We start from the raw sequence: 26,619 nt of genomic DNA, 5'->3' as shown, positions 1-26,619 counted from the left end.
GGGGAGCTATGGCTGGCTGGGGGGTGGGGGGGTACGCTCATGTGGGGTGACAGCATGAATAAAGACAATGCAGGAGAAAGTCACACAGCTTGGTGGCAGGTAAAAGGCAGACCCAAATGAAGCAGGAGGTCTGGACCAGTAACAGGAGAAATAATGAAGTTTGATTACTAAGTAGAGATCAGATCACAGAAGGAAGAGTGTGGTGGTTACCAAGGAGTGGTTGATAGCTGCATTTGGAAAAAGGTTATTGAAGAATTATTGGATTGTGGACTATTTAGAAGAATCCAGGCATAGAGAAGGGTTCTTGCAGCAAGAAGACAGATTTGAAAATCACTTGGAAAAAAACAGTAGGTATTAGAGAAAGTACCATCAATACAATGACTGAAGTGAAGACTGGAACCAAAGGCAAGTCCAAGATAAAGGCCTCAGCCTCTCTGTTAGGAATTTCTTGTGCCAGAGAAAGGGTGAGGGAGAGAGTAAGAGGTGGGGTGAGAGAGAAGCCCAGACAGAGAGAGAGAGAGAAGGCACATCTTCCTGTCTAGAAAGAATTATGAAACTACCAAGGAAATTCTGAAAGCTATCTGCTGCCCTAGTAGGGAATCTCAAACAGGTACAGATGCAAATATGTCAGATTGGAAGCAATCACAGCAAGATTCCAGGATACAAGGTGAGGCCTCTTGCTCAAATATTTCTAGCCTAAAACACCTGAAAAAAATGGACACACCAAAACAGCAGAGTTCAATGAAGCCATTTGGCACGGAGACAGAAAGGAAAGGTGACAGAGCCACATGCAGTGTCCCTGAGGTCTCCTCTAATTTACTCTGAGGCTGACAGCTGGCACAGAGTCCAATTTGTTCCACTCTGCTCAGCCACATTCTTGGGCCTCCTAGATGCCAATGCCACCAGTTTTACTATGGCTCTCTTACCGAATAAAAGCTTTTATAAATCAAATGAAGTTGCTTCAAGTTTACATTGACTGTTTACTTGTTGGCTAGGGAAAATTTTCACTGTTAATCATTTACTTTTGTACAAAACAACCTTTATTTCTATCACATGATTAATAATTCTTCTAATGTCATAACCCCAAATACATATCAAAGCCACAAGGACACACACATTCCCCGAATTTAAGCATATTTTCTTCATGTGACTTCTGTAGGAAAGGGAACCAGTAGCTGCGAGGCTGGTAAGAGAACAATAATCTTATTATTTATTAAAATATGCCATAGTGCCCCAAACCCAGCTCTTAGACTACTTCACTGATGACACAGGGCTGGGGTTTGGCTGCCATCTCTGTGTACCAACTATATACATAAGCCACCATAGAAATATTCTTTTGGGTTTGCAGGACAACTCATGAGGCAGGAATAATCATTACCCCAATAATCTCAAGAATCAGAAAGAAGGTCATTTGCCCTGGTGCCACATGGTTGATGACACACAGTTCTTCCATGGTTTCTAACAAGAGCCATCTTCCCTTTCTTCCTCCTTACCCAGTTTTGTTAGGAATGGCCATGTGCCCAATCAAAGTATCCATTTACAAGGTTGTTTTAGACTCCCAGATCCTGGCCAGTTAGGTGTGGCAGAAGCTCCCTGACAAAAAGCGAGGGCTCCAGTGGTGGTTTGCTGCCCTTCCCCTGCCTCTTGTCTGGAATGTTGACTGAAGAGATGCCACCCGGTGCACATGAACACGGAAGCCACCTGCCTGCTCACCTCCAGCTATCCTCCCTGTTTTACCTATGGGTAGTATGCCTGTTGGCAGCTCAGTTCAGTTCTCAAGAGACATGGCAAGCTGGGGGGGGGATATAGCTCAGCTGGTAGAGGGCTTTCCTAGTATGCACAAGGCCCTGGGTTCAATCCCCAGTACCACCAAAAAAAAAAAAAAAAAGAGAGAGAGAGAGAAAGAGACAGACAGAGACATGGCAAGCAAGTTCAGTCAGGATTTCAACATAGGGTCAGCTTGCCTCTAACACCTGGAGCACCTCTGAGTACCAGGGCCAGATTACCCACTGCTCATACAGGGCCAGATTTTAAAAGCTGTGGTAGCCTGAAGGACAGGGGAATGGTAAAGTGGGAAGAGAAATTTCCCATCATTTCCCACACTACAGTAAGACATCAAGAACACATAAAAATTCAAATTGTTCCACTAATAAAATAAGTCAATTATAGAAAATTTAAGATTAGAAAAATATAATTATTAAAAAAAACTCCTCTCTTTCAAATATGCCACTAACAAAATAAAGAAATCAAAGATTGGTAAAACCTAATATATAAAAATTTCATAGTGGATGCATTATGCTTCCAGTCACTTGATTTTAATATCCATATAAAGAGAAGCTGGCTAGTGACTGTGATTAACTGATGTGGCTTTTTTTTGAAGTCTGAAACGCATAATGACTCTTTTAAAATTGTTCTAAAAGAGATTACTGTTAGACAACATTTAAAAATTCAATTTCCTTGTTGGTTTCTTTTTTTGATTATTTATTTATTTATTGAAATTGTCGATAGACCTTTGTTTATTCACTTTATTTATATGTGGTGCTGAGAATCGAACCCAGTGCCTCACATGCTAGGCAAGCGCTCTACCACTAAACCACAATCCTAGCCTTCCTTGTTAGTTTCTTCCTCTGCTCTGTAAATCCACAAATGGTTTGGCTCTGAAAGAAACAGTTTAAAAAGAAGTCCCCAAATAGACTGCATGCAAACCCAAGACTTAAAACCCAGAACCCCTCATCTAACACCCTACCCCTTGCATCAAGCTGAGGTTCCAGGTCATGGTGATTTTTAACCTTGTCTGTACAACTTGGACCTTACAACCACATGACAGCAAATAATATTCTTAACAGGAAACTGTTGGGTGTGACCTAACAGGTGTTAAACAAACCATATCTGTGATTTTCAACATTTTTCACATAATGGCACACACAGAGAATGCTAATATCTATACTGCATGCATGGATAATGGGAGAAGCTTGTAGAGTCCAGGAATTCATCTCTCTAAGGGCAGCAGAAAACAACACCTCAGAAGACTGGTAGCCAGTTGTTCCCAAACCAGCCAAGAAACTGCAGCAAATTGAGCTGGGGGCGCCAGAAAGCACTGCTCCCAGGTACCTGCACAGCTTGTCCATCTCCCCAGGGAGTAGGTTTTGTCCATTTGCCTGAATGCCCAGCTCTTTCTTGCAAATCCACCAAAACTGCAGATTCCATTGTTAACCTAGGACTTGCACCACTTACAAATGTTAATAACTCAGGGAGGAGAGAAAAGACACAATCCTCAAAAATCCATTGTAACAAAGAAAGTGGGTCTAGCCGGGACACTTAGTAAGAATCTCTCTCATAATATGCCATTTGCCTACTACACAAAATCGGAGAATCATTTCTGCTTTTTTTTTTTTTTTTGGTACAGGAGGCACTTAACTACTGAGCCATCCCCAGCTCTTTTTCTTTTTTATTGTGAGACAGGCTCATGCTAAGTTGTTTAGGGTCTTGCTAAATTGCTGAGGCTGGCTTTGAACTTGTAATCCTCCAGTCTCAGCCTCCTAAACCCTGGGATTATAGGCAAATTGATGAGGATTACAGGTATGCACCACCACACCCGGCTATCATGTTTTTGAGAGCTTGTGAATCTGGGTCCTAGAGCATACTGACCAGAACAAAGCTGCCACCACATAGACTTAAAGACTATAGGGAGGTGGATATTCAACAAATGCACCATTACTTAGCAACAAGTTCTGATAAAAAGTATTATGGGGAAATTAAGGTATAATGAGAGAGCGCAGGGGTCTAATTTATACTGGAAGATCAAAAGGCTTTTCTGAATCACTGACATGAAGACAGCCATCAAGAGGAAATGGGCATTGGGGTAGGGGTGGGGGTGGGCAGTGCTGGGAACCAGACAAAGTCACAGGGCAGGACGGCAGGGATGGGTGTGGCTTGAGGCCACAGGCTCCAGAGCACCATCCCAAGGGCAGTGAGAAGTTTCCAAAAGGGAAGTGACAGAATCTTCCCTTTCCAGAATGCACTCTCCTTGGAGGAGGGTGCTGAGCAGGAAAGGCCTGATTGAAGGGCAGGAGAGATGGCAGAAGACACTGCAATCTCAGGAGTGAAGGCAGAGACCTGGACCCCAAAGAGCAGAGGGGCTTTGGGAGGGAACTGACAGAGAAGAGTGCTCAAGGGTGACAGGGGAGAAAGCAGGTCACAAACAACATGCTCAATGTAACCGCATTCTGTTATGAAAAATAGATGTGTACATTACATATAGACCTTGTTTTATAATATATAACACTGTACACGTTTTTACTAGAAAAAAGGTGGCCACTTTTATACCCAAAACGTTAAGAGTGATCATATCTGGGGTGAAGAATTACAGGCAGGCAGTCTTTTCTTCTTATCCTGTTCCATATTTTCCAAACCTACATGAGGAACACATTTTAGTAGCTAGTAAAGACTGTAGAGTGGGAGTAGGACACAGAAAGGTATAATCTGCTTGTATATTGTCAAAGTAATTTAATTTTTTTAAAAAGTATGTATTTATTTACATTTTTTTTTTTTTTTGCAGTGCTAGGGATGGAACCCAGGGGCCTTAGACAGGCTAGACAAGCACTGCACCACAGAGCTGTACCCCCCCCAGCCCTAAGGTAATTTTAAATCCTACTTTAAAAGATAGTTTACCTTTTGTAGGGTCAAATTTGATTTGAAAGGCATTAAAAAAAAAAAAGAGTGGGGAAAAGGCAAGGAACTGCTACACCCAAAAGCCATTGTGATATGACTTCCTGTTAAATTACTGACATTCCTAAACCTAAGTGTTTCTTTCTTCCTTCTATTAGTATTTCAGGGCAGTGTGATTATTCACACCAAAAAAAGTGGTTCCCTTTCCAGAGGAAGGAGGAAGAGGAAATGTATATGTTATCTAAATCTTTTTTCATTAGCAAAAACCTTTATTTCAGTGAAACAATCCTGGGGTGGGATTCTGCCTGTCAGCCAAGACAAAGAAAACAACAGTTTAGTGCTAATGTTTCTCTAGGTCTTTCTCAATAATGCATATTGTTTTTTAATTTTTAGTTGTAGATGGACACAATTATGTGGTGCTGAGGCTTGAACCCAGTGCCTCACACATACTAGGCAAACACTCTATCACTGAGACAAAACCCCAGCCCTCAATAATGCATATTGTTAGAACTAAACAGAATAAATATAAGAATTGTCTTTCACTAAAACATCTATTCCAAGTCTGACACTAGAGGGGAGGGCTTTCACCTGGATTAGTTAAGGATCATCTCTGCTTCAGTAATTTATTTTTCTGCTGGGATTCAATCCAGGGCTTTGTGTACGCTAGGCAAGCACTCTACCACTGAGTCACATTCCCAGCCCTGCTTCAGTAAATATTAACTGAACACATGCCCCGGAGAAGCAGCTGGAAGGCCTTCAGGATACACAGGAATAAACCTCCAGGATCCAGTCCTCAAGCAGGGGGAAAGTGAGACAAGAAAGAGCACAACAACTTGCCAACACAAGGCCTGTGTATCCACTGCCTATGAGTGAGGTTGCTATGAAGTCTAAATAGGAACAGCTCATCTCCCAGTGAAGCATAAGGAAGATCCAGTGGTTAAAAAAATAATAATAATAAATGGAGCCTTAAGATACTAGAACCCAAATAGGAGGAAGATGGGAGGGGACCTAACTAGCCAACAAAACTGATACGTGGAAAAAAAATCCCTGTTATGGTTTGAATATTGAAGCCAGAATTAGACAGGCAGTCAGTATAGATAGGTAAATTGAGTCAGGTCGGATCAAGGAGGCCAATTTTGAGTGAGTCCTGCAAGTTGGAAGACTGTCCCCTGAGGGATTGAAATGTTAATTCCTTCAGAGCCCTTCCTCCACCCTTATCAAGAACCTACCCCTGCTCCAACCTATTGCTAGCAGGTAACCTGTCTCAAGAATTGCCCCTCCCTACAGGGAGCTATAAAGTTAATGAATGTGTTCTGGGCTGCTCCATACTGCCCTTCTCCCTTCAGCCCACCTGTTTCCCACCTTTTTGGCCATCCCACTGAGCAATCCTGGGCCTAGTCAGTAGCAGGAGGGAGAAAGACAAGGGAAGAAGGCAAGAGAACAAAGGAAGCCTAGGACATATAAAAAGGGCAGAACACTTTGCTTCTGGGGATACCAGGATACCAGCTGTGGCCCCCTTCTCCCTCCTGGGAGAATAAACCCTGCTCTATAAGCTTGCCTCGGCGTGCTTCTCTAATGTTCAAACTTCAACATGTGAGGAAGCAGAACTCGTCACCTATAATGGGCAGTATCAATATGAGGTGTCCCCAAAAACCTCACGTGTAAGATAATGCCTTAACCGAATCAGTGAATTAATCACCTGATGGGATTAATTGGTGACTGAAGGCAGGTGGGATGTGGCTGGGGGTGGCATCAGGGGCATGGCTTTGGGGTATATGGTATCTGGCAAGTGGAGTGTGCTGAACATGAGCCCAGAGGAATGAAGCCTGTGGTGTATGGATTGAGACCTCTGAAACTGTGAGCCCCCAAATAAACTTTTAATCCTCTAAGATTGTTCTGGTTACGTCCTTCAGTCATAGCAGCGAAAAAGCTGACTAAAACAGTCATTTGGGAATCAATAAGTAGAAAGGGGTAGCTGGGAGAAGGCCCACTGCACATCCTTATCAGAGAGAGCTCATTGGTATTGGGAAATTAGTGAGTATGTGCTGTGGACTAGAATCTGCAGCTGGAGCAAGACAGGGCATCGAGAGCCAGCAAGTTCTGTGCATGGGTCCAGCGAAATGAGAGAGGAGATAAATGACAACAGGATGCCCCAATGAACATGAGTGAAAGGGGGAGAAGTCATAGCAAATGGAAACACAGAACCTGAAAAAGAAGCAGCCATCCAGCAACAAGGGCAATGGTGAACACAGGATACATCACAGCCAGATCTCTGAAAGACCACCCTCAGAGAGTAGTACACTGACTCCTTCCTCTCAGTGACACTGTCACTTGTTTTGTACGAGTAATAAGCAAGTGTAACAAGCACTCTGCACACAGGTCAGTTCACAAGCACTCAGGTGGGACAGGATGCTGCACCATCTCAAATGACTGCTGTGCAGTTCTGAAGAAATAATATCTGGCAAGTGCTTAGGATGGTGCCTGGCACACAGGCACCTGCAAACCCCAGGGCAGTTCCCATGCGAGACCCTCCTGCCCCTGAGGCTCAGGCCACAACCCCTTGCAGTGCTGTCAGAAGAAGAACTTGTATAGTGTGTGGAGAAACTTGTTTTTTTTTTTTTTTTTCTCTCTGCCCTTTTGGCTTAAAAATGCATTTTTTACTTCCTTTGCTTATTAACCAGATCCATCCCAGATTCCCTGGGTGCAGTGGTCATTGTTTTCAGGAAGGCTGCCTCTGAATGTACATCTCAATTACTGGCTATTTTCCTTCTGCCAAATTTGGTTTTAAAAAAACACTTTGTGGGGCTGGGGATGTGGCTCAAGCGGTAGCGCGCTCGCCTGGCATGCGTGCGGCCCGGGTTTGATCCTCAGCACCAAATACAAACAAAGATGTTGTGTCTGCTGATAACTAAAAAATAAATATTAAAATTCTCTCTCTCTGTTTCTCTCTCTTTCTTAAAAAAACAAACAAAAAAACCCACTTTGTTTATATGTTCCCTATCCTCATTCCATTAAAGATTTAATTTAAACACATACAATAAAGTGGAAGAGAAGTGGACTAAATCAGGATTAGGAAAATCACAGCTGACACAAAAATTCAGGAATATATGGATGCTGAGCCACAAATTGGGCACCTCTCAGCAGACAAGAGGGAGACTCCACTAAGGTCAGAAAGCAGGTTGTCAAGAGAAGAAAAAGCATGCTGATTTCTCAAGGGAAGCAAGAACATGTGGGAAGTATTTACATCTGGAAGAGATTTCTCACCCAAGTCCTCCTTTAGGGGACACAACCTGACAAACTGCATTGCTATTCCAAGGGATTCCAGAGCCATGGGCCTGACCTGGAAGCTATTGCTTTGGGTCCTCATTCTCCCAAGACCTATACTCCTACACTCCTAAGTACAGTAAGCTCAGCAACACCTCTGCAGCGTGGCATGGAGGTGCTCCACCTGTTAACCCACTTGGAAAACACAAGCCACTGCTTCTGTGTAACAGAGAAACATTACATACATTAACATCACTGCAAATCAATTCAGTGCTTTTAAAAACCCTGAAGAGGAAAACCTGGAAATATGATTATTCGAAACCATGAAGATTAAAAGAAGAAAGAGAACTGAATGTTATAAGGCAGTAAAGTAAAAGCTAAATTTAAGTGATTACTTATGCCAATAGCAAGTATTCAATGATACAAAATATGAAATTTGTAATCAAAAACTTAACATTCCAATTCCTCAAAGCTATATTTAAAGAGCAGCTCTTTCCCTTAAGGAACATTAACCTACTAGCCTAGTTTCCTTTTACCTATAGGAATTTCTACAAGTCTTTAATAATTTATGTGCAAAAGATTATGAATATCATATTATTTGATATATATATTATATCATCACATAAAAAATTAAGTCTTTTGCGTTTTCCAGAAATTTTCACTTTTAGACATTTTCATTTAAAATAAACCCATACATGCTAGTTACATGGATACGCTTAATATGAAAATTCACCTAGCTGTAAGCTTACAAATTATACATTTATTTATTTATTTATTTATTTATTTATTTATTTATTTAGTGGTGCTTAGGGTCAAACACAGTGCCTCACACATGCTAGGCAAGCAGTCTACATCTGAGGCACAACCCCAGCCCAAATTATACATTTTTTAAATGTAAATTTTACTTTAATAAAAAGTTAAAAAGAAAGCATTCATTCACAACCAGTCAAGGGAATGTTTTCAATAAGCCTTAGTCCAGATAAAATGGAAAGATGTCTAGATGCACATAAGTAAATAAGATACTGCATGTGAAAGCAGGTGTCACCACTAGCACCTGCAAGACCTTGGGAAAACAAGGCACTTACTGCCCTCTGATGAATAGAGATTTAAAGTTAGCACTTAAAATTAAAATACAGGAGAACAAAACTGCCTCTGAAGTAAAACTGCATCTAATACAATAGGAGACAAAGGGGGAAAGGTACAAAGGTAGGAATTTTCTTTACCTATTGTACTGGAATTCAAATAATCTGATTTATCCGACAGATGCACACAGCTTCAGAGGCACCACTGATCTTTTCCTCACATTATTCGGGCTCACATAATGAAATTCCTACTAAAAATTTTTGAAAGCAAATACACCCTTGTCTGAGTTGGAAGGTATGGGTGGAGGTGCATCTAGACACCGAACTGACTGAATAATTTCAGGAGCATTAAAGATGGCAATGGAGCCCCTTCTACTAACAATTAACATAAATTAAATGTTGATGGGAACACTTCATTGGTATCATGATCCTTAATTTTCCTGTACTTGTATTTTACCACATTAAAAAACAGTATTACTTCATTATTTCTTGCACTGTAATTATCATTAATGGATTTTACCCTAAGATCCCACCTGTACTTTGGATTATTTGCTTGACTTGTTTCTTTTTCTCATTGCTGAAATACAACTGAAAAGAACACCGGGGCTCTGGTTGCCTCTTTTGTTTGCAATTGATTTACAGGAGAAGATTTTAGGCTTTACTGTTGGCCTGAAAGCCCCTCTGCAATGTTATTGCAATGTTTCCCTAGGACTGCTCCTTTCCTATTTTCAAACCACTGCTTTTTGTTTGTTGGGAATACACTTGGCAGCATATTTAACTTCATACTTTTACCATGAGCAAGGTCATGCCTTTGCTGTCAGCTTCCACTGCTAAAACACTCCACACCACATTACTCATGATCCTGTGCTTTACAAACGCAACTCAACCTAACAATGCTAGCTAGACACAAGTTAATCCCAGTATATCCCCAAGTGTCAGGGAAGCCCCCTACAAAATAGCAGGATTTGTTTCACAAACATCATCTGAGAAGTGTCAGTTTTCTCCGTTAAGTTCTACACAAGAGGTTTGAGATTGTCTTTGAAAACAAAGATGACACTTTTAGCCTTTTCCTACAACTGTGATGCCAGGGGTAGATAATTAGGTTATTTCTAGGAAACTAAAAGTGCTCACGCCATCCTGGCTCTGAGCTAATTTTGCAAGGCAGCATAACTACAGAGTTTATTTCTATTTTGTAAAATTGTGATTTTTAAAATGACAGATGAATTATAAAGCGCTGGCTTTCATAAGTCATTTTATAATACAATCATAGTTTTGCTAGTTACATTCTAACTAATTACATTTATACTTGGTTTGATACTAGTTTCATTTTATATTGTCCTGATTCTCAACTTGTATTTTATTCAGGTATGTACACTGTTAAGAAAGCATAAGAATACGGCTATAAGTTGTGTATTTATGTCTAATTGATGCCATCTTCGTTAATGAAGGTGCAACTGAGAAGGTAAAGCATACCATTCACCACATTTTGATGATTTTTTAAGCCTTTTCTGATTTTTCTTATTTTCTGCATATACTTACATCTCCCATAACAGTGTAAACAACTGTTTTTTAAAATAGGAGCAAACAGAGAAGAGCCAATGTATGTTAACCAATACTCCTAAACAGAGTTTAAAAATACATGAACCAAAAACAAAAAAAAAAAAAGGAAAGCTAATCCCTTCCCCACGATAGCTCAGAATAACCCTCAATAAACCCCAGAAAAAAAGGTGAGGTAGGAAAGCCCTTCTCATCATCTTAAGAACAGAACTGGGCTGGAGATATAGCTCAGTAGTGAAGCACATGCTTAGCATGCTTAGGCTCTGTGTTCAATCCCAAGCGGGACAATTTAGGGAGAGTTCAGAAACTTCTGGATCTTACCTGAGAAGAAAAGCACCTAAGGACTGTTTTGGAGACAAAGTAGAGAACTGTTCAATGATACACAAAAGAGCCCTTGATTTTTAACCTCAAGACACTTCAGTGAGAGGTAACCAATTCATAGCCTTCGAGTAGCTGCCGAAGGATTCTAGCTGCCCCCAACATCCTTGAAGTGGCTCCTCACTGTAACCACCCCCAGGGGAAGCCAGAGGAGGTCTGTGCCTACCTGGTCACATCCTGCATTCACCAATTCCTGCAGCATTTGCCGGTTTACTTCTGCAGCCGCGGAAGTGCCTGATTCATTGGCAAAAGGCAACAGGGAATATCTGATTTCCCTGAGTGCTTTCTGATAAGGTCCAAACTTCGGGGTGGTTCTCATCTGCTGCTGCCTGGTGGCATCCTTGCTCCCCAGGACTTTGGAATCCAGGGAAGTGTCACTGTTTGGTCCCACGGGCAGCCCCTGAGCCGAAGACTTGGATGGCTGCTTTAACCCTTCACGGATCTCTTGTAGTCTCTGTCGGCTATTCCCAGAATAAGTTGTGGCAGGAAAAGTCTTTGGCCTCATTGTTAGTCCAGTTTCCTTTTACCATAAATATAATCTTCTCAAAGTATTTTATTATTTAAAAAAATAGTCAATAGAATCAGTTAGTTGTAAACATACTTTTCAAAACAATTTCCTTTTGAAAATTTTCTTTCCTTCAATTTTTGTAATTCCTATAGAGAACTTAAAATTCTCCAGAGTCTTCATTTTGAAGACCATCACTCTCTGAAAAAGAAAATAAATGGGGGAAAAAAAATGTTTACTTATGGTTTTTCATATAATGTTAATGCTACTTTGTAGAAATGGATAATGATCTTTGAAATATTCCACCTGGGAAGATAAGAAAGAACAGCATTGCCTTTCATATATGACCAAAATACTCTTTAGCTCTGATCAAAACACATGACGTCTGGGGATGTCCCAAGGTGTTTCCTATAACATGTAGTCTGCAACCAAGTAAATCTCCATAAATATCTAACTCAGAGCAAGAACAGTAGACTCAACAATTGATAACACATTTTAAGTATTTCATTATGATGTAATTTCATTTTAAAATCCATGACTTGAGTATTTAGGGCTAAATTTTCTCCATGGATTTCTGGTTTGCCCTTAACAATCATTCAAGTCCTGGTCCACATCCCTCACCCTGTGGCTTTACCCACCTCTCTACCTACCTGGGGCTATTGTCCTTCCATATCTTTGGAAACTTTTACTCATGAAACTTTCCAACTTTCCTGTGACAACACAAATCTTGTCACATTACAGATGTCCTGTATTGCAGTAGAAAGAAGTTTCCATACGATGCATTATGGGACTGAAGGTAATGACCTCCTTGAATTTTACAAGGTGTGCACTTAATATTTTGACACAAATAGCAAAATTAAAATATCTTTCTTGCATAAATTGATACCTACATGGAAAGGAACTGGGCGATTTCATTCTCAGAGTATACCATGCCCACATTAACAACAAGTGGCTGCATCATATAAGTTATTGGTGTAGACTAGTTACCACTCCAGCAGAGAAATGGTCTCTTTATACAGAGCTACACATTACAAAGACACTTTTCCATGGTGAAGTGCATTTACCCCAGGCCTAATTCATCTACTACTCTGCTGTTCTTTCATTCAGAAAACAAAATACAGCCTAATTCCCTGACAGTACCCTTAGCAGCCAACTCTGGTCATTTATCAGCCATGCCAAATTGGATGAGCTGGTCAACCTACCTTACTCAGCACTCTGGGATATGCATCGAGACCAGACTTGGAGCAGTATGGTACTGAGTAAGATGATACATGTGATCCAATCTGCAGTACTGTCAAGTCTCAGGGTGGTTGGGCTTAAAAATTTTTTACTTTATGATAATGCAAAAGCGATATGTATTTAGTAGAAACCATACTTGGGATTTTGAATTTGGATCTTTCCCCAAGCTAGCAATATGCAGTATGGTCCTCTCTTGATGCTAGGCAATGGCAGTGATCCTATTATTCCCAGTCAGCCTGCTGTCTTGAGGGGAAACCATTGATGTTCTATGGTGTGCTGGCTAGGATGTGCAGGAGATGAGGTGGATCAAATGCATTTTCTACTTAGAGTACTTCCAACTTATGATGGGCTTACTGGAACATAACCCTAGGAGTCTCTAGCCCTGAAACAAATACTTAACTGTGCAATTACTTCATAACCAGCTGTCCTAACTAGCAGGAATGGCTATGGTATGGCATATGCCCCTAAGATAATGCAGAAGCCTAGCGGCCTATTCCCCTTCTTCATCTTCGTCTTGCTCTCACCTCACCAATCCCCTTACTTCACAGAACTAAGTGAGCAAACTTTGGGGAAAATCACTTTTGAGTTTTAATGAACAAAGAAAAACTGATCCAAAAAAGAGTGTCTTTTAAGAGAGGAGAGGGAAGGGGCTCTGAACTTTTAGTTTCAGTTAGGAACTTTATAACTGTAAAATGGGACTCTGCTTCACAGACAATTTCATGTGGGAAAAAGTTAATATGTGTAGCTAATGTTTATCCAGTACTTACCATATGCCAGGCACTGTCTAAGGGATTTCATATGAAATGATTTACATGGATCTATTACATAACCATCTACAATACAAAACACTAAGAAATGACATTAAAATTACTATTGCTTTTTTGATGGGGACAGTGGTCTTAAAAGTTTTACTGTTCACTTTCAATGTAACTGAGAGAAGACTCTATTTAGGTAAGAACCAGACTCTTTCACAACATGAAATTCTAATTTTTTTTAGTTGTCAATGAACCTTTATTTATTTATTTATATGCGATGCTGAGAATCGAACCTAGCCACACATGCCACAAACAAGCACTCTACCACTAAGCCACAACCCTAGACCCTAAAGTCCTTTTTTTAACACACAACTTCTAAGTATTTTGAAGTCATTGAGATGACTGTGTAAGGCTATGCAGATAGTGAGCTATTAGACTCAGGGATAGCTGAGGTTCCCCTGGGCCTGGGGTTGGCTGTGGCCTAGAAGCCCAGAGCTCTGCTTAATTGGTGTAAAATGGGGCATATTGCAACCACGTTCATTTCCAGTGACTTCGTGGTCTGAGCATCTGTTTAGAAAGACCTAACTTTCCAAAACCATAAGCTCACATTCCAACAAAAACGGAGGGATTCTCAAGAGCCTGCCAAGCACATAGGGAGGATCCTAGCAGTGACTCGGATGCCTGGGAATACACAGAAGAGTTCTTTCTTTTCCAGCAGGAATTCACACTAATCACTTGGTTTCCAATCTTTCGTCAGGAAGCCAAGCTCCCTTCATGACAACACTAGTGCAAAGGAGGAGCCTGACATACGCAGGAAGGGTGTCCTCCTTGTCAAAATGTCTTAATTCCCCCACCACCCACTCCTCTATCCCACCCCCATCCCCACCTACCTTGCAAATGTGTATTAAATGCCTACTAAGTGCCAGGCACCAACAAAATAAGTAAACAATCTCATTTTCTGCAAATTTTACAGTTGAGAGGTGAAGGTGAGGCAGGTAAATAAATGAAGTTTTAAAAAAGATGCCCAAAATGAAGGGGGAAAGCATATAAAGGAAGGAAGAGTGAAGGAGAAAGTCAGAAGAAGCTGTAAAATAGAGATAATTGAATCTAAGCACTGAGAAGAATGGAACTCCAGCTGGAGGGTAAGGCAGACACAGAGAGGACTGTGATGCCTACAGGCTCCTGCCCACACTCAGCTCCGTGAGGAAGGGGCTCTCCTAGGCTGAAACCACAGGGAGATGCAGGGGCTCGGTCTGGAAGGTCTTCATGGCATGTCAAGATGGGGACTCAGAGCAGAAGCTAGGGAGCCACTGTCTGTGGTTAAGCTTTGGAGGGACCTGGCCAGAACTGTCCTTCAAAGAGTTGAGTCTAGAACCTGACTGGATGGTGGACTCCAGGCAGAGGACAGATGCTAGGATGTGGAGCAGCAACCCCAGGGAGGGAGTGGGGGCTCCAGGATCTCATCACACCATGGCCAGAGAGGCATAGATGGGGAGCCATGAGCATCCAGGACATTTACGTAGTCAGTGGCCTGTCTGCTCGCTGATAAGATGGAGCCATCAGCAGGTGTTCCTTATGGGAGTGACATTTTACTCCCAAGTGATACCAGCAGATTGCAGAGAAGAGCAAGCTGCTTGTCATTCAGCTACGAAACAGCAAGAGCCACAAGAGACAGTTCACAATGAAGAAAAAGAGCAATGAGGAAGTTCCACATTAAAAGCCAGGAGGAGGAATGTCCTCTGCTCAGTCATATCAGCAGAGGGAGGGGACTCAGGAGCAGCTGAAGGAGGCCTTGTGGATTCTGAGGTTCCTAAGCTCTCTCTGGAATTTGCTCTAAAAAAGGGAAGCTGTTGAAAGCTGAGAGGAGCAGAGAGGTTTGGGCAGGGAGAGGTAAAAGTGGGGACAATATTTTACTTAAGTTTAACACATATGTTTTAAAATACATAAATCATAAGGACATAGATCCACTAAGAGATCACACTCTTATGAAATAAAACAGCAACTGCGGCAAGAGGTTTATCATTCATTGCTGTAACTGCAAAAGCTCACAGCCCCTCCCAGACCCACACCTTAAGGGAAAACACCTTAGTGACTTCTAACACCAAGGATTCCTTTGACTAGTTTTGTACTTTATATCCACGGAATTAAATTTCATTTCATACATTTTGTTTGCTTACTCGTACCCATAAAGTATAGCAGCAGCTGTCAAACTTCATCGCTGAGTACTATTCCAGGTAGGAATCTACCATCACCTATTGGTACATTCTGCTCCTGGTGGACACGGAGGCTGTTTCCATTCTGGGGCTGTTACACATGGTGCCTGACACCTTTAAGGCTGCCATGGTGTGAGGCCCTGAGCTGTGAGGTATTGAGAATTGACTGTCTCTTCCAAGACTTTGCTTCCCCACCGTGTCAAAAATTTTCTGTATAGTTACTGGCAGAGCGCATGGTGGCTGGTTTGGCACATTTGTGAGATGAGAAGAAGGCACCCCTTTCTCACATAAACCTGCATGTTACTCTATTACTGTACAACACAAACAACTCTTGCCCGGGAAGCTCTCCACATAAACCGAATATTCCGACAAATAGATGCAAATAGGGCCCTTGAGCAATGCACAAACTGTACTCATACAAGATGGCCCTCTTAGAAGGTCCTGGGCATGGGGAAAAGAATGACCAACCTCTGATTTCAAGGTGTTTGAAGATGGGGAGGTAGATAAGAAAATCAGTTACTAAAATACAGTAAAATATGTGTGACAACCAGTTTGCCTAAAGAAATTATAGATACCTGTAACAGACTGACTGGAAGATAGACAGTAGTGATTGCATTTAAGAACAAGGGGCAGAACCCTTCGGAGTTGGTGATGATCACGGACAGGACTGATTTGAAAGGTGGAGAAGGGGTTTCAGGTTTGGAAAACAGTCAATGGTGGTGCCCTTCTCTGAGCCATGTGGACAGTGGGGAACACCAGGAGAGCAGTTTCTGCTGTGGAGAAGGGGCCATCTCCAAAGATGAGGACAGGGTTGGGGAGGCTTGTTAAGAGGATGGGTGTTTAATACCAAATAGCAGCAGTTAAAGGTAGGAGGCCTGGGCCGGTCCCCAGCTCATGCACTGGGCTCTAGATGGCCTAGATGTGCCGCCTGTTCTCCTAAGTTTTAGCTTCCTGCTTGGTCTAAAACCTCGCTTTGTCTGACCTGAGGTTCACCCATGGTGCTGCCTATGAACTCACTCTTGATCTGTAATGCATGATAGATGGCCAATTATAAGCATTACTAATTGCTACAGTTTGGATCTAGAATGTCCTATGAAGGCCATGTGTTAAAGGTTTGGTACTGAGCTTGGTGCTACTGGGAGATGGAGGATCATTGAAGAGGTGGGTTCCAGTGGGAGGTCTTAGGTCACTGGGGGTGTATCATTGAAGGGGACAGTAGGATCTCAGACTCTTCCTCTTTCTCTTTGCTTCCTGGATACCATAAGATGAATAGCTCCTTCTGCAAAGCACTCTTGCCATGATATGCTACCTTGCCATAGGCCCAAAAGCAATGGAGCTAACCAATCATCAAGTAAGACCTCCAAAACATTGAGCTGAAATAAAACTGTTCTCCTTTAAGCCAATTATCCTCAAATATTTGGTTACAGTAATGCAAAGTTAACATGCTAATTAAATTAAAAATTCAGATTGGGTTAGGCAAAAAGGCTAGAGAGAAGGTCAGGAGATAAGGCCAGGGCAAAATTAAGATTGGCTTAATGGAAAAGGTACCAAACTGAATGCAGAAACAGGAATTTCATGCTCACCCCAAGTGACTCCTCTTTAAATCAGTATTTGAGAATAGTGCTGAGAAAGTTAAAGTTGATACCTTTGTACTTTAAAGAGAGAAAAGCACAGAGAAGAGGATTGGGCTCCAGTTGTTAGGCTGACTAAAACATATATGTGCAATCAGGTGCCAAGTTGCTCAGGTCTGAGCAGTATCTGAACCTAAGGAACTGACAGTAGCCCATCACCAGGTCTGGTGTGATTCTGTAACTGTGCTGTGCCAGTTCAAAGGACCAGGTCCTTCCTTACCTCAGGAACTCAGCAGGACCCTTCTCTCTGCTAGGCATAAATAACCCCACCACCATTATTAGCCTGATTCACTCCTACTCCTAGATTCTCAGCTTAAAACTCCTGCCGTAGAACACTCTTGAACACCTGTCCTAAGAGATCTGCTGTTCACTCAGTCCTTTCTAAAACAACACAGTCACTGCAAATAAGGCTGATGGTCACAATTCCTCTTGACTGACTTGAGCTGTAAGATGGAGAGAGCAGGAGCATTCTGTTTGGTTGCCCCATCTGCTGCCTGGCGTAGAGGCACAGGCCTGCGATGCATCTGCTGAATGGCAGACACATGACCATACTGGGGCTGCAGCCTGCCACCCTGCAGTCCAAGGAGGTGCTACAGGAGAGTGTGAAACACAGTGCCATGCTTCAATAGAGGAGCTCTTTCTCTGAGGTTTATCTGGTCTAAATGAAATGAGCAGGAGAAAAGGACATACAGAACTGTTATAAAAAGTCACATGCCCATGGCATATTATCTAGCCATCAAAAAGAAGCTCTTTCATCCGTTACAACATGGATGGACTTCAAGGGCCTGGTGCTAAGTGGAGAAACAGCCACAATGACAAGTATTGTATGAGACTACTTAATGTGCATTACCAAGAGTAAGCTGATTCAGAGACAGGAGAATAGCAGTTACCAGGAGAGAGGGGAATAAGGATTAATGGGTTGATGAAAAAGTTTTAGGGATAGACAGAGGTAATATCTACAGCAATGACATGAATGTTTAATGCCACTAGACTAAATTGCATACCTATGAATGATTAATAAATGATTAAAGAATGTACAGCTCCATTTAAGTAAAAATGGAAAAAAGAAGTTACCTAACTATTCATGTTTAGCTAACTCATGTTTGAGTAATGGTTCCCTTTCTACACAGCTTCACAAATAAAAAGACTGGCAAAGTCCCTACCCAAAGTGACATCTAAACTCTGGGGTGCTATATACATTGCACCCCAACTCTACTGTTACCCTCTACCAGAGCCATGCTCCTGGAGTACCCACGTGCCTGCAAACATTCTGATCATAAAACCCAAGGCAGGAGAGCCCTGTGTTGGTGTCTGTATTTATGCATGAGCTAAGAAATACCAGGTGCTATGCCTTTATACAGCAGTGGGGTCAGGACTCGTGGTTTTTCTTTCTTTCCTCCCTTCCCCCAACATTCTTATGAAAAATTTCAAACATACAGAAAGGTTGAGAGGATTAGTCAATGACACCCCATAAACCTACCACCTGGTTTTCTTCACTGTGCTGGGAGGAGGAGGACACCATTCCCTGTTCTGATTTTCTTTCCAACTCCTACCACGGCCTTCTGGGAACCCCAAGACCAGTTCTAGGAACACCCCAGGATTTGTTCCTGTTTTCTTAAGAGAGTATTTAAAAAGGCTATGATAAACTGTTCTTACCAAAATAATCTAGAAAGGATAAAACTTCCTTTCAGTTTCATAAATGGTGAAAGTACTTTCTCAGCTTGAGAACTTGTGTTTTAAACTTTAGCTTGATGGCATCTGATTTCCTAGCCAAATTATGAACTTCTAAAAGAACTTTTCACGAAAATACTCATCAGTCAAATTAAGACTGCTGGCTGGAGATGAGGACTGTAACATACTCCTTTACCATTTTACTAAGATTTGACCTACTGGAAATTTTCTTTCATCAAGAATTTTATAAATATGACTCTCAGGAATGTGGACTTTCAAAAATGGGGATATTAACCAAAGTAAGTCTAATTTTTGAAATTTCTTTAGCATCATCAATTGATTTAAAAATGATTTAAAAGAAACTAAAAGATTTTGGTATTTTAAAGCTGTAAAAACTTATAAAACAAAAACACCTCATTGTCAAATCTGGAGCTGACTAGCTGAGCATAGGTGGCTTATGTAACCAATGTGAGAGCAATATTTTAAGCATCCCTTTAATTTGGTCCTACCAAACCCATTTCCAATCCTCAATCCAATCCTGAAAAATGCTATCAGATGTTCAAGAATTTTTATTCTAATTCTCTTAGTGCTTCAAATCCTCATGAGCCAAACACACATCAAGCACCAACCAGGGAACCAATCTAACCCATGTCCTGGGGGACCCATGCTAATGAGACACATCAGCATTTTTTTTTAAAGTATTTCTTGGACCTAAAATTCAAGTTATTATTTAAATCATATCCCTACTATAATTAACTAGCAAAGCTGAAACTAAATCAGGCAGATGGGCCAGGCCTCAAGCCAGATGCTAAATGTCAGAATCATGAACCACCATGCGGATGTCCCACTCTAGCTTGGTCCAGGCCAGGAAGCCACAGGCTAAGGGCTACCCCCAATAATGAGGGTCTTTGAGGAAAGCAGTGACTGCATTCCTCTGGGGATTTAGGAGAACCCTCTAGAATTCCCACTCTCCCATAAATAGTGTCATCACAAAGCCTGGGGGAAGGGGGAGGTTAGCAGTGTTGGAGGACATTATGAGCTTTCACAGGGAAAACAGGGATTTGCCTCTAAATAAGCTTACAGTCTTGGGGGGGAGGGGGATCACCATATTCTCTGTTAGACACCTTTGTATATGGTATTTGTATGATACAAATTATGCAAGAATCAATGGCATTTTAAATAAATGGAGCTGGAGACCTTTGTACTCAAGATATCTCAAGTGAGTGACCAGGTTGAAGATAAATTTATTATTAGTTCTTTGCAGCATTCTTAACAGCAAGCAAGTAAGTGAACAGGATGGGTCTCCTTAGAGTCAAGGCTATCCCAGCAGGTTCTCTATCTTTGAGAAAGCCCTGCCCTCTCTGCTCCACCCCTCCAAGTTTCAGAAATGCTCCAACTCCCTAGTTTGAAAATTGCTGCCATGGACATAGATATAAATACTGTGACTGCCCAAGAACCCCTTCACACATGGTTATGGAAGAGCACTGTTCCTTCTCTGGAGGAGCCCTGTTCAGGAAGGTGTTGAGATTATTTGGAGAAAGCCTTCTAGAGAAAGGATGTTGCACCAAAATTGGAAAGGCTGAAGGGCTATGATTTGATGGAGGAAGTGTGAAGCTATTCTTGGAGTCTGGAACTTCCTGTAAAAAGGCTCAAACATACAAAAGAAAAATGAACAGGCAGACAATTGTTGGGGTGGGGGCAAGTGCTGTCTAGGGATATTTAATGAAAAAAACAGGAGTGAGACTTAGGAGGTAAGATGGAGTTAATTAGTAATGGAAAGTTCTGGCCCTTAGCATTCCCACTCAAGATAACGCCTGGGGGCAACAAAGCTTGCTATTCCAAACTGAGACCTGCTCCATTCAAAATCCAACTTACACTCAACTATTTTAAGACCTTACCATCCTGATTTAGGTCCTATAGGATCTGCCACAATATCGTAACAATCAGTGTGAACAACAAACACAAATCAACGCTTTGAAATACAAGATTTTCCATTCATCCACCAGAAAAAAAAAATCCTATTAATGTCAAATACTGGCACAACAACAAAAACTATTTAACTTAAAAGAAACCACTTGTCACAATTAAGTTGACACGGTCTAGACCATAACCAACATAAAGTCTTTGCAGTGAAGGGCAAACATTAAGCAATGCCAAACTTCTACCCTAATTTTAGCATCACTATCAATTATTTTTATTTACAACATTATTTTGTTTTATTGATAGTTTCTAATTGAAACAATAAATCAAATAACATTGGCCTTAAAAGTACAGGAAAAAGGAGAGGCTGCCTTCAAACTCCAGGAGCCCTTCATAGAGGGGGGCACCGACCTAGCATACAATGGGATCAATGCCCAGAACTTGTGCAATTTGGAGGCGTAGTCTGTCCAGAGAAATTACTAGGCAATAGGCTTTTTTTTTTTTTTTTTTTTGTACTGGGGATTGAACCAAGGGGTACTTAACCACTCAGCCACATCCCCAATCCTTTATAATATTTTATTTAGAAGACAGGGTCTCAGGCCCGATTCTTTCGTTCTGTGGGTCAGGATTTTTTACCCCTTTTAGAACAAATTTTCAGTCAAGACAAAAATGCATTGATTATTTTTTGCATTTCTTCAAGTTCCCTATTTTTAAAAGGCCAGTAAGGAATATTGCTTACAAGTTTCAGGTTATTAAAACCATGAAATGAATACAAAAGCAGCTTTTCAAAAGTTGTATTGATCTGGTTTTTTCAATACAAAGCAGAACACCACCCCCCACTCCAAATCCTTCCTATGTGTTTAGAATGAATTGATCAGCTTCAGCCCCCATTCCATCCTCCTATGGGTTTTAGGAGCCCAGGGCTGGCTATTTACAACATAGCATTTAAAATAACAAGGCATCATATTGTAAAAGCATTCCCCTCCCACCAAAGGAAAATCCCTCCCAACAACTAGATGATTTGCTAAGGAAAAAAATATGTACAGTTCCAATTTACATTTATCAAACTATTTCAAACTAGATCGAGAAGCTAGAAAAATCACTTCCAGTTCTACAAATGATTCTAGTAATTTGTCTTAATATTTTTTGCATGATGGCCTCTGTTCAGATACCATTTTAAATTGCTTGATATTTTGAAATTTATTAAGCTCAAAGGAATGCTGGTAGATTCATTCGGCAGTGTTTTCTACACTTACTTAATGAGACAAAATTTTTGAGAGGCTGAATAACAGAATGCCTTGTTTATTACAGTTAAACAGACTTTCTGAACAGTCTCTGCATTCTTACGTTGGAATATTTTTGTTACTACCTTATTACAACAGTTGCTAAAGAAAAAAACAAAAAGCAGCTGTCTCTTGATTTAGCACTCAAAAATGGTGGGCATCATTCAAATTTAAGCTGGTATTAAACTAAAATATAGAACAAGATCTTTTCATACAAATTTCCTAATAATAAACAGCCACTCGTTGCTTTTTCCATGATTACCAAAAGGCCCCTAATCTGCTAGGGTAAAATTTTAAGCAGAACACCTGTGTAGGATCACACACATTTTTTGCCGTCTTCCACCTAAATTTCAGTAAATTTAAGTTTTTTTAAATAAATGCGGGCAAACTTTCCTTTAAAAATGTACATATTTGCTGAATTGTTTGTGAAGACAGCTGTTGGGCTATGAATTTGAATTTTTTACCTGCCAATGTAATACTCTCAAGCTAATAGTAAGGCTAGAATTTTAAAGCCTACATTATTACCTTAAGGACACTAAAGTCCATGATAGAGAAAGATGAAAATGTGAAAACTTCTCACCAATAAAAAATCTAGAAATCACAGTGATGCTTGTACTTTCATCTGAGGACCTCAGAACACGCTGCCCGCAGCCCAGGTCACCCAGGACCCTGGCCTTTTTGGAGTGCTACTACTATCCCTGGCAGTGGAGCCTTGGGCTCCACAAACGAAAGATTTGCTCTAGGCCGGCCGCCCTGCCGGACTTCATCTCCAAGAAGATCCTCCTGGGTGCCTGAGTTAGGTAGGCTGCAGGAAAAGCGACCGGCAAGAGGCGGATTCTGTCAAGACCCGCATGTCCGGAGGCCGGCAAAAGAAACTAACTGCAGGTGAGGTTGCATCAGAAGTGAAAGACAAGTCCCAGAAAAGTCAGCTGAACTAGGACGCAGGAAAGGCGTGTTATGCAACGGCCCCGCTCTCACAGCCACGAAAGCAAGCGCTCCTGAAGCTCTGGCCGAGTCCCGCCAAGACCCGGGAAACTCGCTAGGGTCGCGCGAGCGGACGCCGGGCAGGGCCTGGCTCCCCGCCGGCTCGCCCCGTGGTCTGTGCGGGTCCGGGGAGCCGGAGCACAGCTTGTCCGGGTAACAGCGGCGCAGCCTCGGCGGGACGTATGGGCCCGCGAGGTGGACGGCGCGGCCAGTAGGGCACCCGATGGAGGCACAGAGAAGCTGAAGAGGGCAGGAGCGGGCGCAGCTTGCAGGGATCCCGACGACAGCGTGCCCGTGGGCGAGTGGGGAGTGGACTGGGCGGGGAGAGAGCACCCAGGGGAGAAGGCGCGCGCCCGCGGTGGCCGGGTGCGGAACTGGTTGGCCCCCGATACGGCGGCACGGCCAGAGGGGACCGCCTCAGCTCTGTGGGACCGAGGCGCAGCAAGACGCGCGGTCTTGGTGCTGCCATGGGCGCCGGACCGGGCATTTGGGTAAAAGCCGAGCCGCCATCCCACCGGACGGTGGAGGTGGAGACGTGCCCTGCGCTGCCTGCCTCTCGGGTCCAGAGCGTCACAGACGCCGCCCCCGGCCCGCGGCCGCCCCTGCCCAGCCAGGAGCCTGGAGCCCAGCCGCTGCACAACAAAGCGGTGCAGCCCCGCCGGCCCCCGCCCGACGCGCTCTCCGCAGGCCCGGCGTTCTGTCCCAACTTCTCCGGCTCCTAGGAACTAGCCCGGCAGGATCCCCACTGCCCGCGACAACCCGCGGCAGGGCGGAGGCGGCCCCTGGGCCGGGCCGAGCCGGGGCCGTGGGGGCAGGGCGCAGCTCCCGTCTGGACAAACTTCCTTGGCCGCCCGCTCCCTGCTCCTGCACCCAGCCTCCCCGCCGAGCAGGGACGTCCTTCCCTGAGCCGTGGTCTGCAGCGGCACGAGGGTGGGCGCCTAGAGCCTGCCGGTCCCCGGAAAGTTTCGTCCGCCCGGCCGCCGCCCGCCGCCCGCTGCCCCACGCCTCCCGGTCCCGGCCCCGGCCCCCTCACCTCTTGGGGCGCGGTCTACAGCCTCGGGGGCGTCCTGGCCCGCGGCTCCTGGGCCTCGAGCGCCGGGAGACCAGGCGCCGGTGGCTGGAGCTGCTGTTGGCTCCGCAGGGACGGGGGAGCCCCAGGCGGCGGCGGTGGCGCGGGCGGCGGCTGCTCCATCTTCCCGGGGCACTCACGCCGCGGTTCCAACGCGCAGACCCAAGTGGGACATTCGCTACATTGTTGGCATTCCACGGGCGTCACGTGACCCCGCCTCCCGCGTCACTCTCGGCCGCATACCAGCCCGGGCGGGGCGCCTGCGGCCCTTGCTCCTCAGCAGCCGGCCGCTCCGCCCCGTCCAGCCCGGCCCAGCAGCCGCTGCGGGCCTCAGCCACCGACGCCACCTGCCCGCGGCCTCTCAGCTGGCCTGCGGGAGCCGGGCGGGCCCCGCGGACCCTGAGGCGCTCTTGTCATTCTCCTTCCACTGTACTTGTATTGACCCCTCCACTACTTGTATTCAAAGTTGGTAACTGTCGTTAAAGCCACATCTCATACCATTCTTGGTGAAAAAAGTAAGTTAGCGGGCCCGAGGAAGCTGCAAGTTGCCAACGAGGTGCCAGTCACTGAAAGTAGGAACAGCTATTGGGAACATGACTCAAGTAATAAAAAAAGCTATCTAACATATATAAAAGTTAACCAGGTATGATTTAATCAACTATCTCCCCCATATACATTTTATGAAACATGTTTTGCTTGTAAAGAACAAAACAGTAATGTATGTATCAACAAGTGAGACGGTGGTTTTTGTACTTCAGCCACTCCATTATATTTGTATTTGAGGATTTGGCTCAAGGACATAAGCAGGCATTGTGCAAAGATGCAGAGTAGAAATAATAGAAGGGATGCCAAATTTTTAAATCTACTTTTGGCTCTCCTTTTAACATCATACTTCCTACCACCTATAGCCTGTGACATTGACAGTGAGGACTAATGCAGTTTTTCCTCAATCTAATTTCCTCTTTAATTAATTAACTTGTGACATTTTAAGTTTTAATTTCAGAAGAAACAATACTGAAGATCATTTAGTCTCAGCTTTTTTTTTTTGCTTTTTGATGCTGGGATTGAATCCAGGGCTGCACATGTGTAATCATAGACTTTTTAAGCACTGAGCTGCACCCCTTGCCATCTCAGGACTATTTTAATCACCTCACCAGCCTTCAGTCCCTGTTCCACTTGCTTCCCCTCCTTCATCCTTTAAATTCTTAGCTCTTCCAAGGAACCTTCTCAGATGTCTCTCCTGATTTCTGTTTTTTGTTTTTTGGTGGTTTTTGTTGTTGTTGTTGTTGTTTTTTTTTTTGTGTGTGTGTGTGTGTGTTGTTTTGTTGTGTTTTGTTTTTTGCAATAATTAAACATTGTTAAGCAGCTTCGAATGCAGTTTCGTTTTTCAATCTTATCCTGTTTGTTATCCAGATATTTTGGACAGTATTGGGAGCAGAATAAGTCTCCAATATTCTATAAAATCTGAGCCCCACTTGCATTAACCTGTGTATCTTTTCACTCTTACACTCACCTTACTTTCTCCAACCTAGCCTCAAGCCACATGCCTGACTGCCAGAAGATTTACATGTGTGTTTTTAGGTCCTTCCCTGTGCTGTCTTCAAAGGCATAAACTTACTTGCAGCGGGTGGGGGGGGGGGGGGGGGGGCTTTAGTCAAAGGAAGAATATTATGAAATAAAAGGGACTAACTATATTTGCCAGAGGATAAATGATTGTAGACAGAAATTAAAACCAATGTGAGTCTTTTTTTTTTTTTTTAAGGAAAAGAAAGTTGCTGGGCAATGCTTGTAATCCCAGTGGTTTGGGAGGCTGAGGCAGGAGGATAGTGAGTTCAAAACCAGCCTCAGCAACTTAGGCCCTAAGCAATTCAGTGAGACCCTGTCTCTAAATAAAATACAAAATAGGGCTGGAGATGTGGCTCAGTGGTCGAGTGCCCCTGAGTTCAATCCCCGGTCCCTCCCCCAAAAAAGCAAGTTGTAGAAATATATATATATATATTATACCATATTTATAAATAAGCAAAATCCACAGAACCTGTACCAATCACATACTTTGTATATAAGTATAGACACAGACTACTAAGTACACACCAAACATGACAGCTGTTGCCTGTATAGAAGGAAGGAGGAAATTGGACAAGAGAAAAAAATTAGGACTTCTACTATATCTACAATGCTTGTTTTTTTTGAAAAACAGAATCAAACTGTCAAAATTTTAAAAGTTGTTGATTCTGGGTGATAGAGTTCCATAATGTATGCTACTTATTCTTTGTGCCTATTTCAAAAACATTTAAAAATGTTTTCATCTTTAAGAATAGAGGGGCTGGGGTTGTAGCTCAATGGTAGAGTGCTTGCCTTGAGGCAGTGGGTTCGATTCTCAGCACCACATATAAACAAATA

At 42.9% G+C, this 26,619-nt stretch overlaps 1 protein-coding gene across 3 annotated transcripts in view; it reads right to left on the bottom strand.

The window, feature by feature from the left end:
* Nucleotides 1-24,429, bottom strand: part of Lats2 (large tumor suppressor kinase 2) — a 73,726-nt gene extending 49,297 nt beyond the window's left edge. The window contains exons 1-2 of one of the 3 annotated variants that reach the window (XM_071611340.1): nucleotides 24,184-24,429; nucleotides 11,116-11,655 (exon numbers count right to left, since the gene is read on the bottom strand). In XM_071611340.1, the coding sequence (XP_071467441.1) occupies nucleotides 11,116-11,454 (339 nt within the window). In that variant the 5' untranslated portion in view covers nucleotides 11,455-11,655; nucleotides 24,184-24,429. Of the gene's footprint in view, nucleotides 1-11,115; nucleotides 11,656-22,746; nucleotides 23,222-24,183 lie in introns of those variants that run through there. The other 2 variants (XM_071611337.1, XM_071611338.1) reach the window with 2 other exon arrangements.
* Nucleotides 24,430-26,619: the final 2,190 nt, after the last annotated feature.

This window comes from Marmota flaviventris, chromosome 4 (genome assembly GCF_047511675.1).
Source record: "Marmota flaviventris isolate mMarFla1 chromosome 4, mMarFla1.hap1, whole genome shotgun sequence".
Classification (NCBI taxonomy): Eukaryota; Metazoa; Chordata; class Mammalia; order Rodentia; family Sciuridae; genus Marmota; species Marmota flaviventris.
Note: the sequence above shows the minus strand (reverse complement) of the source record. Positions and strands in the feature narration are given on the sequence as shown.